This window comes from Heterodontus francisci, chromosome 39 (genome assembly GCF_036365525.1).
Source record: "Heterodontus francisci isolate sHetFra1 chromosome 39, sHetFra1.hap1, whole genome shotgun sequence".
In the NCBI taxonomy this organism is placed as follows: domain Eukaryota; kingdom Metazoa; phylum Chordata; class Chondrichthyes; order Heterodontiformes; family Heterodontidae; genus Heterodontus; species Heterodontus francisci.
This window is the reverse complement of record NC_090409.1, coordinates 44,063,954-44,089,062: the sequence shown is the minus strand read 5'-3', so window position 1 is coordinate 44,089,062 and position 25,109 is coordinate 44,063,954. Positions and strand designations below refer to the sequence as shown.

Genomic DNA, 25,109 nt, shown 5'->3' with positions numbered 1-25,109 from the left:
TGGGGGTTTCGATCGGGTAGACGTAGAGAAGATGTTTCCACTTGTGGGGGGGAGAGACCAGGACTCGGGGCCATCAATATAAGACAGTCACTAATAAATCCAATGGGGAATTCCGGAGAAACCTCTTTCCCCAGAGAGTGGTGAGAATGTGGAACTCGCTCCCACAGGGAGTGGTTGAGGTGAATAGTATCGATGTATTTAAGGGGGAAGCTGGATAAACACATGAGGGAGAAAGGAATGGAGCTGATGGGCCGAGTGGTCCTCTTTCTGTGACCGAGTCTGGTGCTAAAGGGCCTCCTGGAAAAATGCCCCCTAGCGAACCGGAGGAGGAATTGCACCAACCCATCCTCTTCTGCAAAGATGTCCCCCCTTCCAGCGCTCCGACCGAGGGTTACCCCATTCCCCTTCCCCCCCCACCCCCCCCAACCCGCCCCTCACTGACCTCCGCCTTGCGCTAACGAGGGGTCAGCCTGTGCCGAGACCACGGCCGCAGTGGCTTCCCCGACCGCAGACGCTGGAAAATATGTGAAGCGTGTCTCGCCACCCACAGAGTCCGTCGACGGGCTCCCGCCATTGCTGAACGGGTTCTGGATCACTGCCTGTGGAGAGAAGAGAAGAGGGATTGGAGGGGCTGAGAGGTGACCGCCCCCCCCGCCCCCCGACCCCTCGCTCACTCCCGACCTCTCGTTCACCTCTGACCCCCCCTCGCTCACTCCCGAACCCTCGTTCACCTCTGACCCCCCCCCCCTCACTCACGCCTGACCCCCGACCCCTCGTTGGTCTCTGACCACCCCCCCCCCCCCCCCCGACTCCCATATTCACCCCGACCCCCTGGCTCACTGCTGACCCCCGACCCCCTCCCCATTCACTCCCGAGCCGGACTCCCTCAGTCACCCTCACCCTCACCCGCTCGCTCCTGACCCCAGACCTGTCCCTCTGACCGCACGCACCCCGAAACCCGTTCACCCTAAATCCATCGCTCAGCTGACTCCTAGCCTCACCCCAACGAACCTCATCAGTCCCCTCGGCTCAGACCCAAATCAGCATCGTCACCCCGACTCACAAGTCCTGTGGGGGAGCGAGGGGGGGGGGGGGAAGGGAGCGAGGGGGGGGGTCAGGGAGCGAGGAGGGGGGTCAGGGAGCGAGGGGGGGGGTCCAGGGAGCGAGGGGGGGGGGTCAGGGAGCGAGGGGGGGGGGTCAGGGAGCGAGGGGGGGGGTCAGGGAGCGAGGGGGGGGTCAGGGAGCGAGGGGGGGGTCAGGGAGCGAGGGGTCAGGGAGCTAGGGGGGAAGGAAGCGAGGGAGGAGGAAGCAGGCGGGGAGGAAGCAGGGGGGGAGGAAGCAGGGGGGGAGGAAGAGGGGGGGAGGAAGAGGGGGGGAGGAAGAGGGGGGAGAAAGAGGGGGGGAGGAAGCGGGGTTGGGGAGGAGGAAGGAAGCAGGCGGTGGAGGAAGCACGGGTGGGGGGGGTAGGAAGCAGCGGGAGGGGGGGGAGGAGGGGGGGAAGCGGGGGAGGGGGTCACCTGAGCCACAGCCTGTTGACCGCCAGTGAAGGCAGTAGACGAAACGACACTGACTGCTCCGGAGCCATCACTTTGTCCATCGAGGTGACTGTCCGACACCTGAACTACTCGATATGTCACCTGAGGAGGAAGAGGTGGAGTTAATCCGAGGGAGGAGGGTTCAGTCCTCAGTGTTAACCCCCAGCCTCCCCCCTATACTGACCCCACCAAGTCCAGTTCCAAGCCCGGCACAGCGAGCTCACACTTGTCCCTCTGGCCTCAGGACCATCTAATCGATCCCGAGCAGGCCTGCTTCGTAAGCCTCGACAGAAACCCAGAGGCCTAAGGTTCAGGGCATGTCAACGTCACAGAGCAGGGGACAGCGAGGAGGTACATCTCCTCCACCACTGACTCCCTTTGGAAAGATCAAGTCCAGCCTCTTACCATCCTCCCCAATAACTCTTCTCCTCATCTCCCCCCTCTGGTTTTTTTAGCGATTATCCTCAATCTGTGTCCCTCTGGTTACCGACCCTCCTACCACTGGGGACAGTTTCTCCGCACTCCCCAACCCCCGCATTACGCGTGCCCGGGTCACTAAGGAACGCAATGGATTTAAATTTCAACATTTGCGATTCCTCAGATACTGAAGCAGTCCGTGTAGAAATGCAGCAAGACCTGGACAATATCCAGGCTTGGGCTGATAAGTGGCAAGTAACATTCGCTCCACACAAGTGCCAGACAATGACCATCTCCAACAAGAGAGAATCTAACCATCTCCCCTTGACATTCAATGGCATTACCGTCACTGAATCCCCCACTATCAACATCCTGGGGGTTACCATTGACCAGAAACTGAACTGGAGGAGCCATATAAATACCGTGGCTACAAGAGCAGGTCAGAGGCTAGGAATCCTGCGGTGAGTAACTCACCTCCTGACTCCCCAAAGCCTGTCCACCATCTACAAGGTACAAGTCAGGAGTGTGATGGAATACTCTCCACTTGCCTGGATGGGTGCAGCTCCAACAACACTCAAGAAGCTCGACACCATCCAGGACAAAGCAGCCCACTTGATTGGCTCCCCATCTACAAATATTCACTCCCTCCACCACCGACGCACAGTGGCAGCAGTGTGTACCATCTACAAGATGCACTGCAGCAACCCACCAAGGCTCCTTAGACAGCACCTTCCAAACCCACGACCTCTACCAACTAGAAGGACAAGGGCAGCAGATGCATGGGAACACCACCATCTGCAAGTTCCCCTCCAAGTCACACACCATCCTGACTTGGAACTATATCGCCGTTCCTTTACTGTCGCTGGGTCAAAATCCTGGAACTCCCTTCCTAACAGCACTGTGGGTGTACCTACCCCACATGGACTGCAGCGGTTCAAGAAGGCAGCTCACCACCACCTTCTCAAGGGGCAATTAGGGATGGGCAATAAATGCTGGCCTGGCCAGCGACGCCCACATCCCAGGAACAAATGAAAATGCACGCCCTAGCAGTCCACATCCTGAGCGCAGCTTGGGCGCTTGGCTCTTTCGAGATTGATCTGAAGCGGGCTCCACTCTTTCACCACAACGCCAGGCGTGAGAGATCAGGAATAAAATTTTCAACAGCCAGAATTAATTTAACAATAAACATTCAACTGTTATCTCAATCTCTATTTTGACAGATTCAGCAGATACGGAGGAGAAAAAGGTTGAATTTATCACGATCGAAGAGAGTGCAACAAAAATACAGCGGAAAATGTTTCGTTCTGTTCCATTTTCCTGTCTCGACCCAACACCCCACCAATGGGACAGGGTGGTACTGAGGCCCACAGAGCCGGGGAGGAGGAGCGTGAGTGGTCTCTTCACCCACCCACCCACCCGCGCGACGCTACGCTCAGTCACGCCTGTCTAAGGCTTGTGGGGAGCAGCTGAGAACAGTTACGGTGCAGGCCTGTGCTGGCTGTCCGCAAGAGACTGGTTTCGGTCCTGAATATCGCCTCTCGCCCCACCCAGACCAAGGGCGTTGGCCTGGGTGAGATGGTGAGCTGACAGACGACAGGAGGACTAAGACAGAGTGTTGGAATCGGCAGACAAGTAGCAGTTGCAGTTGAGAGAAGTCTGGACACATTACGTTAAAAAGGATTAACAGTGCAGGGGAGTTGCCTGTTAACTGGACCAAACAAATAACAGCTGAGCTGGATTCTGAAGAGACGGGTAGGAAAACCGAACTATCGGGAATGAAGCCCGTTCGAGATCTATCGGTTATGGTGGAGCGTTCTGGAACATTCTCAGTAAACCGCCTGACAAAGTTAGACCAGGAGGAGAGAATGATTGCAACAGAACAGTTAACCTGCCAGTCAGCACTCCCTCTTCTGTCGTGTTCGAAATTCATTCTCCGCCTGCGTGTGTTTGTGCGTGTATGCGTCACAGTTCAGGGGTCATCGCACGATGAAGTCAAGAATCCCAAACTGGAGGACGGACGGGGCTGAGGTCTTAATTGCCCCGATTGGGAAACGCGTTTGAGATCCTCCACAGAACTGTAAAATTCTGTGTCCTCACTCGCGCCGAGTCCCGTTCACCCGTCACCCACTGTTACTCGCAGACCGACACTGGATCCCGGTCTGGCAATCGCCTCCATTTTGAAATTATCGTCCTCCTTTTCAAATCCCTCCTCGTCCCCCTCTCCCTCACTCTCTAACCTCCGCCAGCCCCAACAACCCTCCCTATTTCTCTAACCTCCGCCAGCCCCAACAACCCTCACTATTTCTCTAACCTCCTCCAGCCCGACAACCCTATCTCTGTAACCTCCTCCAGCCCCTATAACCCTCCCTATTTCTCTAACCTCCTCCAGCCCCAAAAACCCTCCCTATCTCTGTCACCTCCTCCAGCCCCTACAACCCTCCCTATCTCTGTAACCTCCTCCAGCCCGACAACCCTCCCTATCTCTGTAACCTCCTCCAGCCCCGACAACCCTCCCTATCTCTGAAACCTCCTCCAGCCCCTACAACCCTCCCTATGTCTGTAACCTCCTCCAGCCCCGACAACCCTCCCTATCTCTGTAACCTCCTCCAGCCCCTCCAACCCTCTCTATCTCGGTAACCTCCTCCAGCCCCTACAACCCTCCCTATCTCTGTAACCTCCTCCAGCCCTTCCAACCCTCCCTTATCTCTGTAACATCCAGCCCCTACAACCCTCCCTATCTCTGTAACCTCCTCCAGCCCCTACAACCCTCCCTATCGCTGTAACCTCCTCCAGTCCCTACAACCCTCCCTATCGCTGTAACCTCCTCCAGCCCCTACAACCCTCCCTATCGCTGTAACCTCCTCCAGTCCCTACAACCCTCCCTATCTCTGTAACCTCCTCCAGCCCCTACAACCCTCCCTATCGCTGTAACCTCCTCCAGCCCCTACAACCCTCCATATCTCTGTAACCTCCTCCAGCCCCTACAACCCTCCCTATCGCTGTAACCTCCTCCAGTCCCTACAACCCTCCCTATCGCTGTAACCTCCTCCAGCCCCTACAACCCTCCCTATCGCTGTAACCTCCTCCAGTCCCTACAACCCTCCCTATCTCTGTAACCTCCTCCAGCCCCTACAACCCTCCCTATCGCTGTAACCTCCTCCAGCCCCTACAACCCTCCCTATCTCTGAAACCTCCTCCAGCCCCTACAACCCTCCCTATGTCTGTAACCTCCTCCAGCCCGACAACCCTCCCTATCTCTGTAACCTCCTCCAGCCCCTCCAACCCTCTCTATCTCGGTAACCTCCTCCAGCCCCTACAACCCTCCCTATCTCTGTAACCTCCTCCAGCCCCTACAACCCTCCCTATCGCTGTAACCTCCTCCAGTCCCTACAACCCTCCCTATCTCTGTAACCTCCTCCAGCCCCTACAACCCTCCTTCTCTCTGTAACCTCCTCCAGTCCCTACAACCCTCCCTATCTCTGTAACCTCCTCCAGTCCCTACAACCCTCCCTATCTCTGTAACCTCCTCCAGCCCCTACAACCCTCCCTATCTCTGTAACCTCCTCCAGCCCCTACAACCCTCCCTATCTCTGCGCTCCCTCCAATTCCGCCCTCTCGCCCATCCCCCGATTCCCATCGCTCCACCATTGGCGGCCGTGCCTTCAGCTGCCTGGGGGCCCTAAGCTCTGGAATTCCCTCCCTAAACCTCTCCACCTCTCTCTCTCTCTCTCTCTCCTCCTAAAGACTCTCCTTAAAAAAACCGACCTCTCTGACTGAGCTTTTGGTCGCCGGTCCCGAATATCTCCTGATGTGGCTCGGGGTCAACATTTGCCTGATTTACGCTCCTGTGAAGCACCCTGGGGACTTCTTGCTATGTCAAAGGCACTATATCAAAGCAGACTGTCGATGATCTCCCTCCCTGTTCCCGCGCCTCCTCCGGCCCTACCTGACCTCCATTGTTCTCTGTACGAAACTGATACTGGATGTTGTGATCTGCAAATGTTGCTTGCTGTACACTGGCGATGGCCACTGCCGTCTGTTCGTCCGCGTTGCCACTGTCCCCTGGAGCCGAGAAACAGAAGTGAACAAAATTTTAGGATTAAACGGTTACGTGACAAATTGCCGTCAAGTCTGCTCCCTCCCACCATTGCTCCTCCCCACTTGTCCCTTTAAGATACCGACTCTCTCTCGCTCGCGTGGGCTACTCCTGCACTCCCTCTCACCACCGAGCCATTGTGGACAGCGAGTGCGAACTGGCAATTCAACTGTGGGAGCCGCCGTCGCCTCAGGCCCCTCAAACAGTCGCAGCTGTGGGGCGCACAGGATCGTGCAGACACTGTTCCGGAGGTAGCGTGGGGGGGCGGGGGGGGGGGGTGGGGGTGGGGAAGAGGGTGAGGGGGAGTGCGGGGGCGAAGGCACGAGGGGGAGCGAGGGAGAGATGCAGCGACAGGGCAAGTGAGACGGCGGGGAAAGGCAGGTGCGGGTGGGAGGAGGTTGACAGAGGGTGAATGAGTGAGAGAGACTGAGCGTGTCAGGGTGTAAAACACTGAGTGGGCGACAGAGAGAGAGCGAGAGCGACAGAGAGAGAGAGAGACTGCGACAGGGAGAGAGAGAGAGAGTGACAGAGTGAGGAGCGACAGAGTGAGGGAGCGACAGACTGAGGGAGCGACAGACTGAGGGAGCGACATAGAGAAGGAGCGACAGACAGAGGGAGCGACAGAGAGAGGGAGCGACAGACTGAGGGAGCGACAGACTGAGGGAGCGACAGACTGAGGGAGCGACAGACTGAGGGAGCGACATAGAGAAGGAGCGACAGACAGAGGGAGCGACAGAGAGAGGGAGCGACAGAGAGAGGGAGCGACAGAGAGAGGGAGCGACAGAGAGAGGGAGCGACAGAGAGAGGGAGCAACAGAGAGAGGGAGCGACAGACTGAGGGAGCGACAAGACTGAGAGGGCGACAGACTGAGAGGGCGACAGACTGAGGGAGCGACAGAGAGAGGGAGCGACAGAGAGAGGGAACGACAGAGAGAGGGAACGACAGAGAGAGGGAACGACAGAGAGAGGGGGCGACAGAGAGAGGGGGCGACAGACTGAGGGGGCGACAGACTGAGGGAGCGACAGACTGAGGGAGCGACAGACTGAGGGAGCGACAGACTGAGGGAGCGACAGACTGAGGAGCGACAGACTGAGGGAGCGACAGACTGAGGGAGCGACAGAGAGAGAGCGACAGACTGAGGGAGCGACAGACAGAGGGAGCGGCAATCAGAGGGAGCGACAGACAGAGGGAGCGACAGAGAGAGGGAGCGACAGAGAGAGTGGGAGCGACAGAGAGTGGGAGCGACAGAGAGTGGGAGCGACAGAGAGTGGGAGCGACAGAGAGTGGGAGCGATAGAGAGGGAACGACAGAGAGAGGGAACGACAGAGAGGGAACGACAGAGAGAGGGAACGACAGACTGAGGGAGCGACAGAGAAAGGGAGCGACAGAGATAGGGAGCGAAAGACTGAGGGAGACAGAGAGAGGGAGCGACAGACTGAGGGATCGACAGACTGAGGGAGCGAAAGACTGAGGGAGCGACAGACTGAGGGAGCGACAGACTGAGGGAGCGACAGACTGAGGGAGCGACAGACTGAGGGAGCGACAGACTAAGGGAGCGACAGACTGAGGGAGCGACAGACTGAGGGAGCGACAGACTGAGGGAGCGACAGACTGAGGGAGCGAAAGACTGAGGGAGCGACAGAGAGAGGGAGAGACAGAGAGAGGGAGAGACAGAGAGAGGGAGCGACTGAGAGAGAGAGCGACTGAGAATGGGAGCGACAGAGAGTGGGAACGACAGAGAGTGGGCACGACAGAGAGTGGGAACGACAGAGAGAGGGAACGACAGACTGAGGGAGCGACAGAGAAAGGGAGCGACAGAGAGAGGGAGCGAAAGACTGAGGGAGAGACAGAGAGAGGGGAGCGACAGAGAGAGGGAGCGACAGACAGAGGGAGCGAGAGAGAGTGGGAGCGACAGAGAGTGGGAGCGACAGAGAGTGGGAGCGACAGAGAGAGGGAACGACAGAGAGAGGGAACGACAGAAAGATGGAACGACAGACTGAGGGAGCGACAGAGAAAGGGAGCGACAGAGAGAGGGAGCGAAAGACTGAGGGAGAGACAGAGAGAGGGAGCGACAGAGAGAGGGAGCGACAGACAGAGGGAGCGACAGAGAGAGAGAGCGAAAGACTGAGGGAGAGACAGACTGAGGGAACGACAGAGAGAGGGATCGACAGAGAGAGCGAGCGATAGACTGAGGGAGAGACAGACTGAGGGAGCGACAGAGAGAGGGAGCGACAGACTGAGGGAGCGACAGACTGAGGGAGCGACAGAGAGATGGAGCGACAGAGAGAGGGAGCGACAGAGAGAGGGAGCGACAGAGAGAGGGAGCGACAGACTGAGGGAGCGACAGGGAGAGAGAGCGAAAGACTGAGGGAGCGACAGACTGAGGGAGCGACAGACTGAGGGAGCGACAGACTGAGGGAGCGACAGACTGAGGGAGCAACAGGGAGAGAGAGCGAAAGACTGAGGGAGCGACAGACTGAGGGAGCGAAAGACTGAGGGAGCGACAGACTGAGGGAGCGACAGACTGAGGGAGCGACAGACTGAGGGAGCGACAGACTGAGGGAGCGACAGACTGAGGGAGCGAAAGACTGAGGGAGCGAAAGACTGAGGGAGCGACAGACTGAGGGAGCGACAGACTGAGGGAGCGACAGAGAGAGGGAGCGACAGAGAGAGGGAGCGACAGAGAGAGGGAGCGACAGAGAGAGGGAGCGACTGAGAATGGGAGCGACAGAGAGTGGGAACGACAGAGAGTGGAACGACAGAGAGAGGGAGTGACAGAGAGAGGGAGCGACAGACTGAGGGAGCGACAGACTGAGGGAGCGACAGACTGAGGGAGCGACAGACTGAGGGAGCGACAGACTGAGGGAGCGACAGACTGAGGGAGCGACAGACTGAGTGAGCGACAGACTGAGGGAGCGACAGACTGAGGGAGCGACAGAGAGAGGGAGCGACAGAGAGAGGGAGCGACAGACTGAGGGAGCGACAGTCTGAGGGAGCGACAGTCTGAGGGAGCGACAGTCAGAGGGAGCGACAGTCAGAGGGAGCGACAGTCAGAGGGAGCGACAGTCAGAGGGAGCGACAGACTGAGGGAGCGACAGACAGAGGGAGCGACAGACAGAGGGAGCGACAGACAGAGGGAGCGACAGAGAGAGGGAGCGACAGAGAGAGGGAGCGACAGAGAGAGGGAGCGACAGAGAGAGGGAGCGACAGACTGAGGGAGCGACAGATTGAGGGAGCGACAGACTGAGGGAGCGACAGACTGAGGGAGCGACAGACTGAGGGAGCGACAGACTGAGGGAGCGACATAGAGAAGGAGCGACAGACAGAGGGAGCGACAGACTGAGGGAGCGACAGAGATAGGGAGCGACAGACTGAGGGAGCGACAGACTGAGGGAGCGACAGACTGAGGGAGCGACAGTCTGAGGGAGCGACAGTCTGAGTGAGCGACAGAGTAGAAGGAGCGACAGAGTAAAGGGAGCGACAGAGTAAAGGGAGCGACAGACTGACGGAGCGACAGACTGAGGGAGCGACAGACTGAGGGAGCGACAGAGAGAGGGAGCGACAGAGAGAGGGAGCGACAGAGAGAGGGAGCGACAGAGAGAGGGGGCGACAGAGAGAGGGGGCGACAGAGGGAGGGGGCGACAGAGGGAGGCAGCGACATAGAGACGGAGCGACAGACTGAGGGAGCGACAGTCTGAGGGAGCGACAGACTGAGGGAGCGACAGTCTGAGGGAGCGACAGTCTGAGGGAGCGACAGTCTGAGGGAGCGACAGACTGAGGGAGCGACAGACTGAGGGAGCGACAGACTGAGGGAGCGACAGACTGAGGGAGCGACAGACTGAGGGAGCCACAGATAGAGGGAGCGACAGAGTGAGGACGCGACAGGGAGAGGGAGCGACAGAGAGAGGGGGCGACAGAGGGAGGAAGCGACAGAGGGACGGACGACAGTCTGAGGGAGCGACAGTCTGAGGGAGCGACAGTCTGAGGGAGCGACAGACTGAGGGAGCGACAGACTGAGGGAGCGACAGACTGAGGGAGCGACAGGGAGAAGGAGCGACAGACTGAGGGAGCGACAGACTGAGGGAGCGACAGACTGAGGGAGCGACAGACTGAGGGAGCCACAGACAGAGGGAGCCACAGACAGAGGGAGCCACAGACAGAGGGAGCGATAGACTGAGTGAGCCACAGACAGAGGGAGCGACAGACAGAGGGAGCGACAGACAGAGGGAGCGACAGACAGAGGGAGCGACAGACAGAGGGAGCGACAGAGAGAGGGAGCGACAGAGAGACGGAGCGACAGAGAGACGGAGCGACAGACTGAGGGAGCGACAGACTGAGGGAGCGACAGACTGAGGGAGCGACAGACTGAGGGAGCGACAGACTGAGGGAGCGACAGACTGAGGGAGCGACAGACTGAGGGAGCGACAGACTGAGGGAGCGACAGACTGAGGGAGCGACAGAGAGAGGGAGCGACAGAGAGAGGGAGCGACAGAGATAGGGAGCGACAGAGATAGGGAGCGACAGACTGAGGCAGCGACAGAGAGAGGGAGCGACAGAGAGAGGGAGCGACAGAGAGAGGGAGCGACAGAGATCGGGAGCGACAGACTGAGGGAGCGACAGACTGAGGGAGCGACAGACTGAGGGAGCGACAGACTGAGGGAGCGACAGACTGAGGGAGCGACAGACTGAGGGAGCGACATAGAGAAGGAGCAACAGACAGAGGGAGCGACAGACAGAGGGACCGACAGACAGAGGGAGCGACAGAGAGAGGGAGCGACAGACTGAGGGAGCGACAGAGAGGGGGAGCGACAGAGAGAGGGAGCGACAGACTGAGGGAGCGACAGAGAGAAAGAGAGACAGACTGAGGGAGCGACAGACTGAGGGAGCGACAGACTGAGGGAGCGACAGACTGAGGGAGCGACAGACTGAGGGAGCGACAGACTGAGGGAGCGACAGACTGAGGGAGCGACAGTCTGAGGGAGCGACAGTCTGAGGGAGCGACAGTCTGAGGGAGCGACAGTCTGAAAGAGCGACAGTCTGAGGGAGCGACAGTCTGAGGGAGCGACAGACTGAGGGAGCGACAGTCTGAGGGAGCGACAGTCTGAGGGAGCGACAGTCTGAGGGAGCGACAGTCTGAGGGAGCGACAGACTGAGGGAGCGACAGACTGAGGGAGCGACAGACTGAGGGAGCGACAGACTGAGGGAGCGACAGACTGAGGGAGCCACAGATAGAGGGAGCGACAGAGTGAGGACGCGACAGGGAGAGGGAGCGACAGGGAGAGGGAGCGACAGAGGGAGGGGGCGACAGAGGGAGGGAGCGACAGAGGGAGGGAGCGACAGAGGGAAGGACGACAGTCTGAGGGAGCGACAGTCTGAGGGAGCGAAAGTCTGAGGGAGCGACAGTCTGAGGGAGCGACAGACTGAGGGAGCGACAGACTGAGGGAGCGACAGGGAGAGGGAGCGACAGGGAGAGGGAGCGACAGACTGACGGAGCGACAGACTGAGGGAGCGACAGACTGAGGGAGCGACAGACTGAGGGAGCGACAGACTGAGGGAGCGACAGACTGAGGGAGCGACAGACTGAGGGAGCGACAGACTGAGGGAGCCACAGACTGAGGGAGCCACAGACAGAGGGAGCCACAGACAGAGGGAGCGATAGACTGAGTGAGCCACAGACAGAGGGAGCGACAGACAGAGGGAGCGACAGACAGAGGGAGCGACAGACAGAGGGAGCGACAGACAGAGGGAGCGACAGACAGAGGGAGCGACAGAGAGAGGGAGCGACAGAGAGACGGAGCGACAGAGAGACGGAGCGACAGAGAGACGGAGCGACAGACTGAGGGAGCGACAGACTGAGGGAGCGACAGACTGAGGGAGCGACAGACTGAGGGAGCGACAGAGATAGGGAGCGACAGACTGAGGCAGCGACAGACTGAGGGAGCGACAGACTGAGGGAGCGACAGAGAGAGGGAGCGACAGAGAGAGGGAGCGACAGAGAGAGGGAGCGACAGAGATAGGGAGCGACAGACTGAGGGAGCGACAGACTGAGGGAGCGACAGACTGAGGGAGCGACAGACTGAGGGAGCGACATAGAGAAGGAGCGACAGACAGAGGGAGCGACAGACAGAGGGAGCGACAGACAGAGGGAGCGACAGAGAGAGGGAGCGACAGAGAGAGGGAGCGACAGACTGAGGGAGCGACAGAGAGAGGGAGCGACAGAGAGAGGGAGCGACAGACTGAGGGAGCGACAGAGAGAAAGAGAGACAGACTGAGGGAGCGACAGACTGAGGGAGCGACAGACTGAGGGAGCGACAGACTGAGGGAGCGACAGTCTGAGGGAGCGACAGACTGAGGGAGCGACAGTCTGAGGGAGCGACAGTCTGAAAGAGCGACAGTCTGAGGGAGCGACAGAGTAAAAGGAGCGACAGAGTAAAGGGAGCGACAGACTGAGGGAGCGACAGACTGAGGGAGCGACAGACTGAGGGAGCGACAGACTGAGGGAGCGACAGAGAGAGGGAACGACAGAGAGAGGGAGCGACAGAGAGAGGGAGCGACAGAGAGAGGGAGCGACAGAGAGAGGGGGCGACAGAGGGAGGGGGCGACAGAGGGAGGGGGCGACAGAGGGAGGGGGCGACAGAGGGAGGGAGCGACAGACTGAGGGAGCGACAGTCTGAGGGAGCGACAGTCTGAGGGAGCGACAGTCTGAGGGAGCGACAGAGAGAGGGGGTGACAGAGGGAGGGAGAGACAGAGAGAGGGAGAGACAGAGAGAGGGAGAGACAGAGAGCGGGAGCGACAGGCTGTGGGACCGACAGACTGAGGGAGCGACAGACTGAGGGAGCGACAGGGAGAGGGAGCGACAGAGTAAAGGGAGCGACAGAGTAAAGGGAGCGACAGAGTAAAGGGAGCGACAGAGTAAAGGGAGCGACAGAGTAAAGGGAGCGACAGACTGAGGGAGCGACAGACTGAGGGAGCGACAGACTGAGGGGGCGACAGACTGAGGGGGCGACAGACTGAGGGGGCGACAGACTGAGGGGGCGACAGACTGAGGGGGCGACAGACAGAGGGGGCGACAGACAGAGGGGGCGACAGACAGAGGGGGCGACAGACAGAGGGGGCGACAGACAGAGGGGGCGACAGAGAGAGAGGGCGACAGAGAGAGGGGTCGACAGAGGGAGGGGTCGACAGAGGGAGGGGTCGACAGAGGGAGGGGTCGACAGAGGGAGGGGTCGACAGAGGGAGGGGGCGACAGAGGGAGGGGGCGACAGAGGGAGGGGGCGACAGAGGGAGGGGGCGACAGAGGGAGGGGGCGACAGAGGGAGGGGGCGACAGAGGGAGGGGGCGACAGAGGGAGGGGGCGACAGACGGAGGGGGCGACAGTCGGAGGGGGCGACAGTCGGAGGGGGCGACAGTCGGAGGGGGCGACAGTCGGAGGGGGCGACAGTCGGAGGGGGCGACAGTCGGAGGGGGCGACAGTCGGAGGGGGCGACAGTCGGAGGGGGCGACAGTCGGAGGGGGCGACAGACTGAGGGAGCGACAGACTGAGGGAGCGACAGACTGAGGGAGCGACAGACTGAGGGAGAGACAGAGAGAGGGAGCGACAGGCTGAGGGAGCGACAGGCTGAGGGAGCGACAGGCGGAGGGAGCGACAGGCGGAGGGAGCGACAGGCGGAGGGAGCGACAGACTGAGGGAGCGACAGACTGAGGGAACGACAGACTGAGGGAGCGACAGACTGAGGGAGCGACAGACTGAGGGAGCGACAGAGTAAAGGGAGCGACAGATTAAAGGGAGCGACAGATTAAAGGGAGCGACAGATTAAAGGGAGCGACAGATTAAAGGGAGCGACAGACTGAGGGAGCGACAGAATGAGGGAGCGACAGAATGAGGGAGCGACAGGCTGAGGGAGCGACAGAATGAGGGAGCGACAGAATGAGGGTGCGACAGACTGAGGGTGCGACAGACTGAGGGTGCGACAGACTGAGGGTGCGACAGACTGAGGGAGCGACAGACTGAGGGAGCGACAGACTGAGGGAGCGACAGACTGAGGGAGCGACAGAGTAAAGGGAGCCACAGAGAGAGGGAGCGACAGGCTGAGGGAGCGACAGGCTGAGGGAGCGACAGAGATAGGGAGCGACAGAGATAGGGAGCGACAGAGATAGAGAGCGACAGACTGAGGGAGCGACAGACTGAGGGAGCGACAGACTGAGGGAGCGACAGAGAGAGGGAGCGACAGAGAGAGGGGGCGACAGAGAGAGGGAGCGACAGAGATAGGGAGCGACAGACTGAGGGAGCGACAGAGAGAGGGAGCGACAGAGAGAGGGAGCGACAGGCTGAGGGAGCGACAGGCTGAGGGAGCGACAGGCTGAGGGAGCGACAGGCTGAGGGAGAGACAGAGAGAGGGAGCGACAGAGAGAGGGAGCGACAGACTGAGGGAGCGACAGACTGAGGGAGCGACAGACTGAGGGAGCGACAGACTGAGGGAGCGACAGACTGAGGGAGCGACAGACTGAGGGAGCGACAGACTGAGGGAGCGACAGGGAGAGGGAGCGACAGGGAGAGGGAGCGACAGGGAGAGGGAGCGACAGGGAGAGGGAGCGACAGGGAGAGGGAGCGACAGGGAGAGGGAGCGACAGGGAGAGGCAGCGACAGGGAGAGGGAGCGACAGGGAAAGGGAGCGACAGGGAGACGGAGCGACAGGGAGACGGAGCGACAGGGAGACGGAGCGACAGGGAGACGGAGCGACAGGGAGAGGGAGCGACAGGGAGAGGGAGCGACAGGGAGAGGGAGCGACAGGGAGAGGGAGCGACAGGGAGAGGGAGCGACAGTCTGAGGGAGCGACAGTCTGAGGGAGCGACAGTCTGAGGGAGCGACAGTCTGAGGGAGCGACAGTCTGAGGGAGCGACAGTCTGAGGGAGCGACAGAGTAAAGGGAGCGACAGAGTAAAGGGAGCGACAGAGTAAAGGGAGCGACAGACTGAGGGAGCGACAGAGAGAGGGAGCGACAGACTGAGGGAGCGACAGACTGAGGGAGCGACAGACTGAGGGAGCGACAGACTGAGGGAGATACAGACTGAGGGAGCGACAGAGAAAGGGAGCGAAAGAGAGACGGAGCGACAGGCTGAGGGAGCGACAGAGAGAGGGAGCGACAGAGATAGGGAGCGACAGACTGAGGCAGCGACAGACTGAGGGAGCGACAGACTGAGGGAGCGACAGACTGAGGGAGCGACAGACTGAGGGAGCGACAGAGAGAGGGAGCGACAGAGAGAGGGAGCGACAGAGAGAGGGAGCGACAGAGAGAGGGAGCGACAGAGAGAGGGAGCCACAGAGAGAGGGAGCGACAGGCTGAGGGAGCGACAGGCTGAGGGAGCGACAGGCTGAGGGAGCGACAGGCTGAGGGAGCGACAGGCTGAGGGAGCGACAGAGAGAGGGAGCGACAGAGAGAGGGAGCCACAGAGAGAGGGAGCGACAGACTGAGGGAGCGACAGACTGAGGGAGCGACAGACTGAGGGAGCGACAGACTGAGGGAGCCACAGGTTGAGGGAGCCACAGAGAGAGGGATAGACAGAGAGAGGGATAGACAGAGAGAGGGAGCGACAGAGAGAGGGAGCGACAGGCTGAGGGATCGACAGAGAGAGGGATCGACAGAGAGAGGGAGCCACAGAGAGAGGGAGCCACAGAGAGAGACAGCGACAGACTGAGGGAGCGACAGACTGAGGGAGCGACAGACTGAGGGAGCGACAGACTGAGGGAGCGACAGACTGAGGGAGCGACAGACTGAGGGAGCGACTGACTGAGGGAGCCACAGACAGAGGGAGCGACAGAGAGAGGGAGCGAAAGAGAGAGGGAGCGACAGAGAGAGGGAGCGACAGAGAGAGGGAGCGACAGGATGAGGGAGCGACAGGATGAGGGAGCGACAGGCTGAGGGAGCGACAGGCTGAGGGAGCGACAGACTGAGGGAGCGACAGACTGAGGGAGCGACAGAGCGAGGGAGCGACAGAGCGAGGGAGCGACAGAGCGAGGGAGCGACAGAGAGAGGGAGCGACAGAGAGAGGGAGCGACAGAGAGAGGGAGCGACAGGCTGAGGGAGCGACAGGCTGAGGGAGCGACAGGCTGAGGGAGCGACAGGCTGAGGGAGCGACAGACTGAGGGAGCGACACACTGAGGGAGCGACACACTGAGGGAGCGACACACTGAGGGAGCGACACACTGAGGGAGCGACACACTGAGGGAGCGACACACTGAGGGAGCGACAGACTGAGGGAGAGACAGACTGAGGGAGCGACAGACTGAGGGTGCGACAGACTGAGGGAGCGACAGAGTAAAGGGAGGGACAGAGTTAAGGGAGCGACAGAGTAAAGGGAGCGACAGAGAGAGGGAGCGACAGAGAGAGGGAGCGACAGAGATAGGGAGCGACAGAGATAGGGAGCGACAGACTGAGGGAGCGACAGACTGAGGGAGCGACAGACTGAGGGAGCGACAGGCTGAGGGAGCGACAGGCTGAGGGAGCGACAGACTGAGGGAGCGACAGAGAGAGGGGGAGAGACAGAGAGAGGGAGAGACAGAGAGAGGGAGAGACAGAGAGAGGGAGCGACAGAGAGAGGGAGCGACAGAGAGAGGGACCGACAGAGATAGGGACCGACAGAGATAGGGACCGACAGAGATAGGGAGCGACAGACTGAGGGAGCGACAGGCAGAGGGAGCGACAGGGAGAGGGAGCGACAGGGAGAGGGAGCGACAGGGAGAGGGAGCGACAGGGAGAGGGAGCGACAGTCTGAGGGAGCCACAGACTGCGGAAGCCACAGACTGAGGGAGCGACAGACTGAGGGAGCGACAGACTGAGGGAGCGACAGACTGAGGGAGCGACAGACTGAGGGAGCGACAGACTGAGGGAGCGACAGACTGAGGGAGCGACAGACTGAGGGTGCGACAGAGAGAGGGGGCGACAGAGAGAGGGGGCGACAGAGAGAGGGGGCGACAGAGAGAGGGGGCGACAGAGAGAGGGGGCGACAGAGAGAGGGGGCGACAGAGAGAGGGGGCGACAGAGAGAGGGGTCGACAGAGGGAGGGGTCGACAGAGGGAGGGGTCGACAGAGGGAGGGGTCGACAGACGGAGGGGGCGACAGACGGAGGGGGCGACAGACGGAGATGGCGACAGTCGGAGGGGGGCGACAGTCGGAGGGGGCGACAGTCGGAGGGGGCGACAGTCGGAGGGGGCGACAGTCGGAGGGGGCGACAGTCGGAGGGGGCGACAGACTGAGGGAGCGACAGACTGAGGGAGCGACAGACTGAGGGAGCGACAGACTGAGGGAGCGACAGACTGAGGGAGCGACAGACTGAGGGAGCGACAGACACAGGGAGCGACAGACTGAGGGAGCGACAGACTGAGGGAGCCACAGACTGAGGGAGCCACAGACTGAGGGAGCCACAGACTGAGGGAGCCACAGACTGAGGGAGCCACAGACTGCGGGAGCCACAGACTGCGGGAGCCACAGACTGAGGGAGCGACAGGCTGAGGGAGCGACAGGCTGAGGGAGCTACAGGCTGAGGGAGCCACAGGCTGAGGGAGCGACAGGCTGAGGGAGCGACAGGCTGAGGGAGCGACAGACTGAGGGAGCGACAGACTGAGGGAGCGACAGACTGAGGGAGCGATAGACTGAGGGTGCGACAGAGGGAGGGGGCGACAGAGGGAGGGGTCGACAGAGGGAGGGGTCGACAGAGGGAGGGGTCGACAGACGGAGGGGTCGACAGAGGGAGGGGTCGACAGAGGGAGGGGTCGACAGAGGGAGGGGTCGACAGAGGGAGGGGTCGACAGACGGAGGGGGCGACAGACGGAGGGGGCGACAGACGGAGATGGCGACAGACGGAGATGGCGACAGACGGAGGGAGCGACAGACTGAGGGATCGAGAGAGAGAGGGGGCGAGAGAGAGAGGGGGCCACAGATTCAGGGGGCGACAGATTGAGGGGGCGACAGATTGAGGGGGCGACAGATTGAGGGGGCGACAGAAAGAGGGAGCGACAGAGAGAGGGAGCGACAGAGAGAGGGAGCGACAGAGAGAGGGAGCGACAGAGAGAGGGAGCGACAGAGAGAGGGAGCGACAGATGAGGGAGCGAAAGACTGAGGGGACGACAGACTGAGGGAACGACAGACTGAGGGAGCGACAGACTGAGGGAGCGACAGACTGAGGGAGCGACAGACTGAGGGAGCGACAGACTGAGGGAGCGATAGAGAGAGGGAGCGACAGAGAGAGGGAGCGACAGTCTGAGGGAGCGACAGTCTGAGGGAGCGACAGTCTGAGGGAGCGACAGACTGAGCGAGGGACAGACTCAGGGTCCGAGAGAGAGGGGACGACAGATTGAGGGAGCGACAGAGAGAGGGAGCGAAAGACTGAGGGAGCGAAAGGCTGAGGGAACGACAGACTGAGGGAGCGACAGACTGAGGGAGCGACAGACTGAGGGAGCGACAGACTGAGGGAGCGACAGACTGAGGGAGCGACAGACTGAGGGAGCGACAGAGAGAGGGAGCGACAGAGAGAGGGAGCGACAGACTGAGGGAGCGACAGACTGAGGGAGCGACAGACTGAGGGAGGGACAGACTGAGGGTCCGAGAGAGAGAGGGGGCGACAGATTGAGGGAGCGACAGAGAGAGGGAGCGACAGAGAGAGGGAGCGACAGACTGAGGGAGCGACAGACTGAGGGAGCGACAGACTGAGGGAGCGACAGACTGAGGGAGCGACAGACTGAGGGAGCGACAGACTGAGGGAGCGACAGAGAGAGGCAGCGACAGACTGAGGGAGCGACAGAGAGAGGGAGCGACAGACTTTGGGGGCGACAGACTTTGGGGGCGACAGACTTTGGGGGCGACAGACTTTGGGGGCGACAGACTTTGGGGGCGACAGACTTTGGGGGCGACAGACTTTGGGGGCGACAGACTGAGGGGGCGACAGACTGAGGGGGCGACAGAGAGAGGGGGCGACAGAGAGAGGGGGCGAGAGAGAGAGGGGGCGAGAGAGATAGGGGGCGAGAGAGAGAGGGGGCGAGAGAGAGAGGGGGCGAGAGAGAGAGGGGGCGAGAGAGAGAGGGGTCGACAGAGAGAGGGGGCGACAGAGAGAGGGAGCGACAGAGAGAGGGAGCGACAGACTGAGGGAGCGACAGACTGAGGGAGCGACAGACTGAGGGAGCGACAGACTGAGGGAGATACAGACTGAGGGAGCGACAGAGAAAGGGAGCGAAAGAGAGACGGAGCGACAGGCTGAGGGAGCGACAGAGAGAGGGAGCGACAGAGATAGGGAGCTACAGACTGAGGCAGCGACAGACTGAGGGAGCGACAGACTGAGGGAGCGACAGACTGAGGGAGCGACAGAGAGAGGGAGCGACAGAGAGAGGGAGCGACAGAGAGAGGGAGCGACAGAGAGAGGGAGCCACAGAGAGAGGGAGCGACTGGCTGAGGGAGCGACAGGCTGAGGGAGCGACAGGCTGTGGGAGCGACAGGCTGAGGGAGCGACAGAGAGAGGGAGCGACAGACTTAGGGAGCGACAGACTGAGGGAGCGACAGACTGAGGGAGCGACAGACTGAGGGAGCCACAGGTTGAGGGAGCCACAGAGAGAGGGATAGACAGAGAGAGGGATAGACAGAGAGAGGGAGCGACAGAGAGAGGGAGCGACAGGCTGAGGGATCGACAGAGAGAGGGAGCCACAGAGAGAGGGAGCCACAGAGAGAGACAGCGACAGAGAGAGACAGCGACAGACTGAGGGAGCGACAGACTGAGGGAGCGACAGACTGAGGGAGCGACAGACTGAGGGAGCGACAGACTGAGGGAGCGACTGACTGAGGGAGCCACAGACAGAGGGAGCGACAGAGAGAGGGAGCGAAAGAGAGAGGGAGCGACAGAGAGAGGGAGCGACAGAGAGAGGGAGCGACAGGATGAGGGAGCGACAGGATGAGGGAGCGACAGGCTGAGGGAGCGACAGACTGAGGGAGCGACAGACTGAGGGAGCGACAGACTGAGGGAGCGACAGAGCGAGGGAGCGACAGAGCGAGGGAGCGACAGAGAGAGGGAGCGACAGAGAGAGGGAGCGACAGAGAGAGGGAGCGACAGAGAGAGGGAGCGACAGGCTGAGGGAGCGACAGGCTGAGGGAGCGACAGGCTGAGGGAGCGACAGACTGAGGGAGCGACAGACTGAGGGAGCGACAGACTGAGGGAGCGACAGACTGAGGGAGCGACAGACTGAGGGAGCGGCACACTGAGGGAGCGGCACACTGAGGGAGCGACACACTGAGGGAGCGACACACTGAGGGAGCGACACACTGAGGGAGCGACAGACTGAGGGAGCGACAGACTGAGGGAGAGACAGACTGAGGGAGAGACAGACTGAGGGAGCGACAGACTGAGGGAGCGACAGACTGAGGGAGCGACAGACTGAGGGAGCGACAGAGAGAGGGAGCGACAGAGAGAGGGAGCGACAGAGAGAGGGAGCGACAGAGAGAGGGAGCGACAGAGAGAGGGAGCCACAGAGAGAGGGAGCGACTGGCTGAGGGAGCGACAGGCTGAGGGAGCGACAGGCTGAGGGAGCGACAGGCTGAGGGAGCGACAGAGAGAGGGAGCGACAGACTTAGGGAGCGACAGACTGAGGGAGCGACAGACTGAGGGAGCGACAGACTGAGGGAGCCACAGGTTGAGGGAGCCACAGAGAGAGGGATAGACAGAGAGAGGGATAGACAGAGAGAGGGAGCGACAGAGAGAGGGAGCGACAGGCTGAGGGATCGACAGAGAGAGGGAGCCACAGAGAGAGGGAGCCACAGAGAGAGGGAGCCACAGAGAGAGACAGCGACAGAGAGAGACAGCGACAGACTGAGGGAGCGACAGACTGAGGGAGCGACAGACTGAGGGAGCGACAGACTGAGGGAGCGACAGACTGAGGGAGCGACAGACTGAGGGAGCGACTGACTGAGGGAGCCACAGACAGAGGGAGCGACAGAGAGAGGGAGCGAAAGAGAGAGGGAGCGACAGAGAGAGGGAGCGACAGAGAGAGGGAGCGACAGGATGAGGGAGCGACAGGCTGAGGGAGCGACAGACTGAGGGAGCGACAGACTGAGGGAGCGACAGACTGAGGGAGCGACAGAGCGAGGGAGCGACAGAGCGAGGGAGCGACAGAGCGAGGGAGCGACAGAGAGAGGGAGCGACAGAGAGAGGGAGCGACAGAGAGAGGGAGCGACAGAGAGAGGGAGCGACAGGCTGAGGGAGCGACAGGCTGAGGGAGCGACAGGCTGAGGGAGCGACAGACTGAGGGAGCGACAGACTGAGGGAGCGACAGACTGAGGGAGCGACAGACTGAGGGAGCGACAGACTGAGGGAGCGGCACACTGAGGGAGCGACACACTGAGGGAGCGACACACTGAGGGAGCGACACACTGAGGGAGCGACACACTGAGGGAGCGACAGACTGAGGGAGCGACAGACTGAGGGAGAGACAGACTGAGGGAGAGACAGACTGAGGGAGCGACAGACTGAGGGAGCGACAGACTGAGGGAGCAACAGAGTAAAGGGAGGGACAGAGTAAAGGGAGCGACAGAGTAAAGGGAGCGACAGAGAGAGGGAGCGACAGAGAGAGGGAGCGACAGAGATAGGGAGCGACAGACTGAGGGAGCGACAGACTGAGGGAGCGACAGACTGAGGGAGCGACAGGCTGAGGGAGCGACAGACTGAGGGAGCGACAGAGAGAGGGAGAGACAGAGAGAGGGAGAGACAGAGAGAGGGAGAGACAGAGAGAGGGAGAGACAGAGAGAGGGAGCGACAGGCTGAGGGACCGACAGAGATAGGGACCGACAGAGATAGGGACCGACAGAGATAGGGACCGACAGAGATAGGGAGCGACAGACTGAGGGAGCGACAGGCAGAGGGAGCGACAGGGAGAGGGAGCGACAGGGAGAGGGAGCGACAGGGAGAGGGAGCGACAGGGAGAGGGAGCGACAGTCTGAGGGAGCGACAGTCTGAGGGAGCGACAGTCTGAGGGAGCGACAGTCTGAGGGAGCGACAGTCTGAGGGAGCGACAGAGTAAAGAGAGCGACAGAGTAAAGGGAGCGACAGACTGAGGGGGCGACAGACTGAGGGGGCGACAGACGGAGGGGGCGACAGACGGAGGGGGCGACAGACGGAGGGGGCGACAGACGGAGGGGGCGACAGAGGGAGGGGGCGACAGAGGGAGGGGTCGACAGAGGGAGGGGTCGACAGAGGGAGGGGTCGACAGAGGGAGGGGTCGACAGAGGGAGGGGGCGACAGAGGGAGGGGGCGACAGAGGGAGGGGGCGACAGAGGGAGGGGGCGACAGAGGGAGGAGGCGACAGAGGGAGGGGGCGACAGAGGGAGGGGGCGACAGTCGGAGGGGGCGACAGTCGGAGGGGGCGACAGTCGGAGGGGGCGACAGTCGGAGGGGGCGACAGTCGGAGGGGGCGACAGTCGGAGGGGGCGACAGTCGGAGGGAGCGACAAGTTTAGGGAGCGACAGAGAGAGGGAGCGACAGACTGAGGGAGCGACAGACTGAGGGAGCGACAGACTGAGGGAGCCACAGACTGAGGGAGCCACAGAGAGAGGCAGCGACAGAGAGAGGGAGCGAAAGAGAGAGGGGGCGACAGAGAGAGGAAGCGACAGAGAGAGGGAGCGAAAGAGAGAGGGAGCGACGGGCTGAGGGAGCGACAGAGAGAGGGAGCGACAGAGAGAGGGAGCGACGGGCTGAGGGAGCGACGGAGAGAGGGAGCGACAGGCGGAGGGAGCGACAGGCGGAGGGAGCGACAGGCGGAGGGAGCGACAGACTGAGGGAGCGACAGACTGGGGGAGCGACAGACTGGGGGAGCGACAGACTGGGGGAGCGACAGACTGGGGGAGCGACAGAGTGAGGGAGAGAGAGACTGAGGGAGAGAGAGACTGAGGGAGAGACAGACTGAGGGAGAGAGAGACTGAGGGAGAGAGAGACTGAGGGAGAGAGAGACTGAGGGAGCGACAGACTGAGGGAGCGACAGACTGAGGGAGCGACAGACTGAGGGAGCCACAGACTGCGGGAGCCACAGACTGCGGGAGCCACAGACTGCGGGAGCCACAGACTGCGGGAGCCACAGACTGAGGGAGCGACAGACTGAGGGAGCGACAGACTGAGGGAGCGACAGACTGAGGGAGCGACAGACAGAGGGAGCGACAGACTGAGGGTGCGACAGAGAGAGGGGGCGACAGAGAGAGGGGGCGACAGAGAGAGGGGGCGACAGAGGGAGGGGTCGACAGAGGGAGGGGTCGACAGAGGGAGGGGTCGACAGAGGGAGGGGTCGACAGAGGGAGGGGTCGACAGAGGGAGGGGGCGACAGACGGAGGGGGCGACAGACGGAGGGGGCGACAGACGGAGGGGGCGACAGACGGAGGGGGCGACAGACGGAGATGGCGACAGTCGGAGGGGGCGACAGTCGGAGGGGGCGACAGTCGGAGGGGGCGACAGTCGGAGGGGGCGACAGTCGGAGGGGGCGACAGACTGAGGGGGCGACAGACTGAGGGAGCGACAGACTGAGGGAGCGACAGACTGAGGGAGCGACAGACTGAGGGAGCCACAGACTGAGGGAGCCACAGACTGAGGGAGCCACAGACTGAGGGAGCCACAGACTGAGGGAGCCACAGACTGCGGGAGCCACAGACTGAGAGAGCGACAGACTGAGGGAGCGACAGACTGAGGGAGCGACAGACTGAGGGAGCGACAGACTGAGGGAGCGATAGACTGAGGGTGCGACAGAGAGAGGGGGCGACAGAGGGAGGGGGCGACAGAGGGAGGGGGCGACAGAGGGAGGGGTCGACAGAGGGAGGGGTCGACAGAGGGAGGGGTCGACAGAGGGAGGGGGCGACAGAGGGAGGGGGCGACAGTCGGAGGGGGCGACAGTCGGAGGGGGCGACAGTCGGAGGGGGCGACAGTCGGAGGGGGCGACAGTCGGAGGGGGCGACAAGTTTAGGGAGCGACAGAGAGAGGGAGCGACAGACTGAGGGAGCGACAGACTGAGGGAGCCACAGACTGAGGGAGCCACAGACTGAGGGAGCCACAGACTGAGGGAGCCACAGAGAGAGGGAGCGACAGAGAGAGGGAGCGAAAGAGAGAGGGGGCGACAGAGAGAGGAAGCGACAGAGAGAGGGAGCGAAAGAGAGAGGGAGCGACGGGCTGAGGGAGCGACAGAGAGAGGGAGCGACGGGCTGAGGGAGCCACGGAGAGAGGGAGCGACAGGCGGAGGGAGCGACAGGCGGAGGGAGCGACAGGCGGAGGGAGCGACAGGCGGAGGGAGCGACAGACTGAGGGAGCGACAGACTGGGGGAGCGACAGACTGGGGGAGCGACAGACTGGGGGAGCGACAGACTGGGGGAGCGACAGACTGGGGGAGCGACAGACTGGGGGAGCGACAGACTGGGGGAGCGACAGACTGAGGGAGCGACAGAGTGAGGGAGAGAGAGACTGAGGGAGAGAGAGACTGAGGGAGAGACAGACTGAGGGAGAGAGAGACTGAGGGAGAGAGAGACTGAGGGAGAGAGAGACTGAGGGAGAGAGAGACTGAGGGAGCGACAGACTGAGGGAGCGACAGACTGAGGGAGCGACAGACTGAGGGAGCGACAGAGTGAGGGAGCCACAGACTGAGGGAGCCACAGACTGAGGGAGCCACAGACTGAGGGAGCCACAGACTGAGGGAGCGACAGACTGAGGGAGCGACAGACAGAGGGAGCGACAGACAGAGGGAGCGACAGACTGAGGGTGCGACAGAGAGAGGGGGCGACAGAGAGAGGGGGCGACAGAGGGAGGGGTCGACAGAGGGAGGGGTCGACAGAGGGAGGGGTCGACAGAGGGAGGGGTCGACAGAGGGAGGGGTCGACAGAGGGAGGGGTCGACAGAGGGAGGGGGCGACAGACGGAGGGGGCGACAGACGGAGATGGCGACAGTCGGAGGGGGGCGACAGTCGGAGGGGGCGACAGTCGGAGGGGGCGACAGTCGGAGGGGGCGACAGTCGGAGGGGGCGACAAGATTAGGGAGCGACAGAGAGAGGGAGCGACAGA

At 61.7% G+C, this 25,109-nt stretch overlaps 1 protein-coding gene across 1 annotated transcript in view; it reads right to left on the bottom strand.

The window, feature by feature from the left end:
* Positions 1 to 442: 442 nt before the first annotated feature.
* LOC137352681 (upstream stimulatory factor 2-like) overlaps positions 443 to 25,109 on the bottom strand; it is a gene marked incomplete at its 3' end in the record, with an annotated part of 176,817 nt that continues 152,150 nt past the window's right edge. The window contains exons 3-5 of the mRNA XM_068018398.1: positions 5,899 to 6,014; positions 1,518 to 1,637; positions 443 to 599 (exon numbers count right to left, since the gene is read on the bottom strand). Coding sequence (XP_067874499.1) covers positions 443 to 599; positions 1,518 to 1,637; positions 5,899 to 6,014 — 393 coding nt within the window. The remainder of the gene's footprint in view (positions 600 to 1,517; positions 1,638 to 5,898; positions 6,015 to 25,109) is intronic.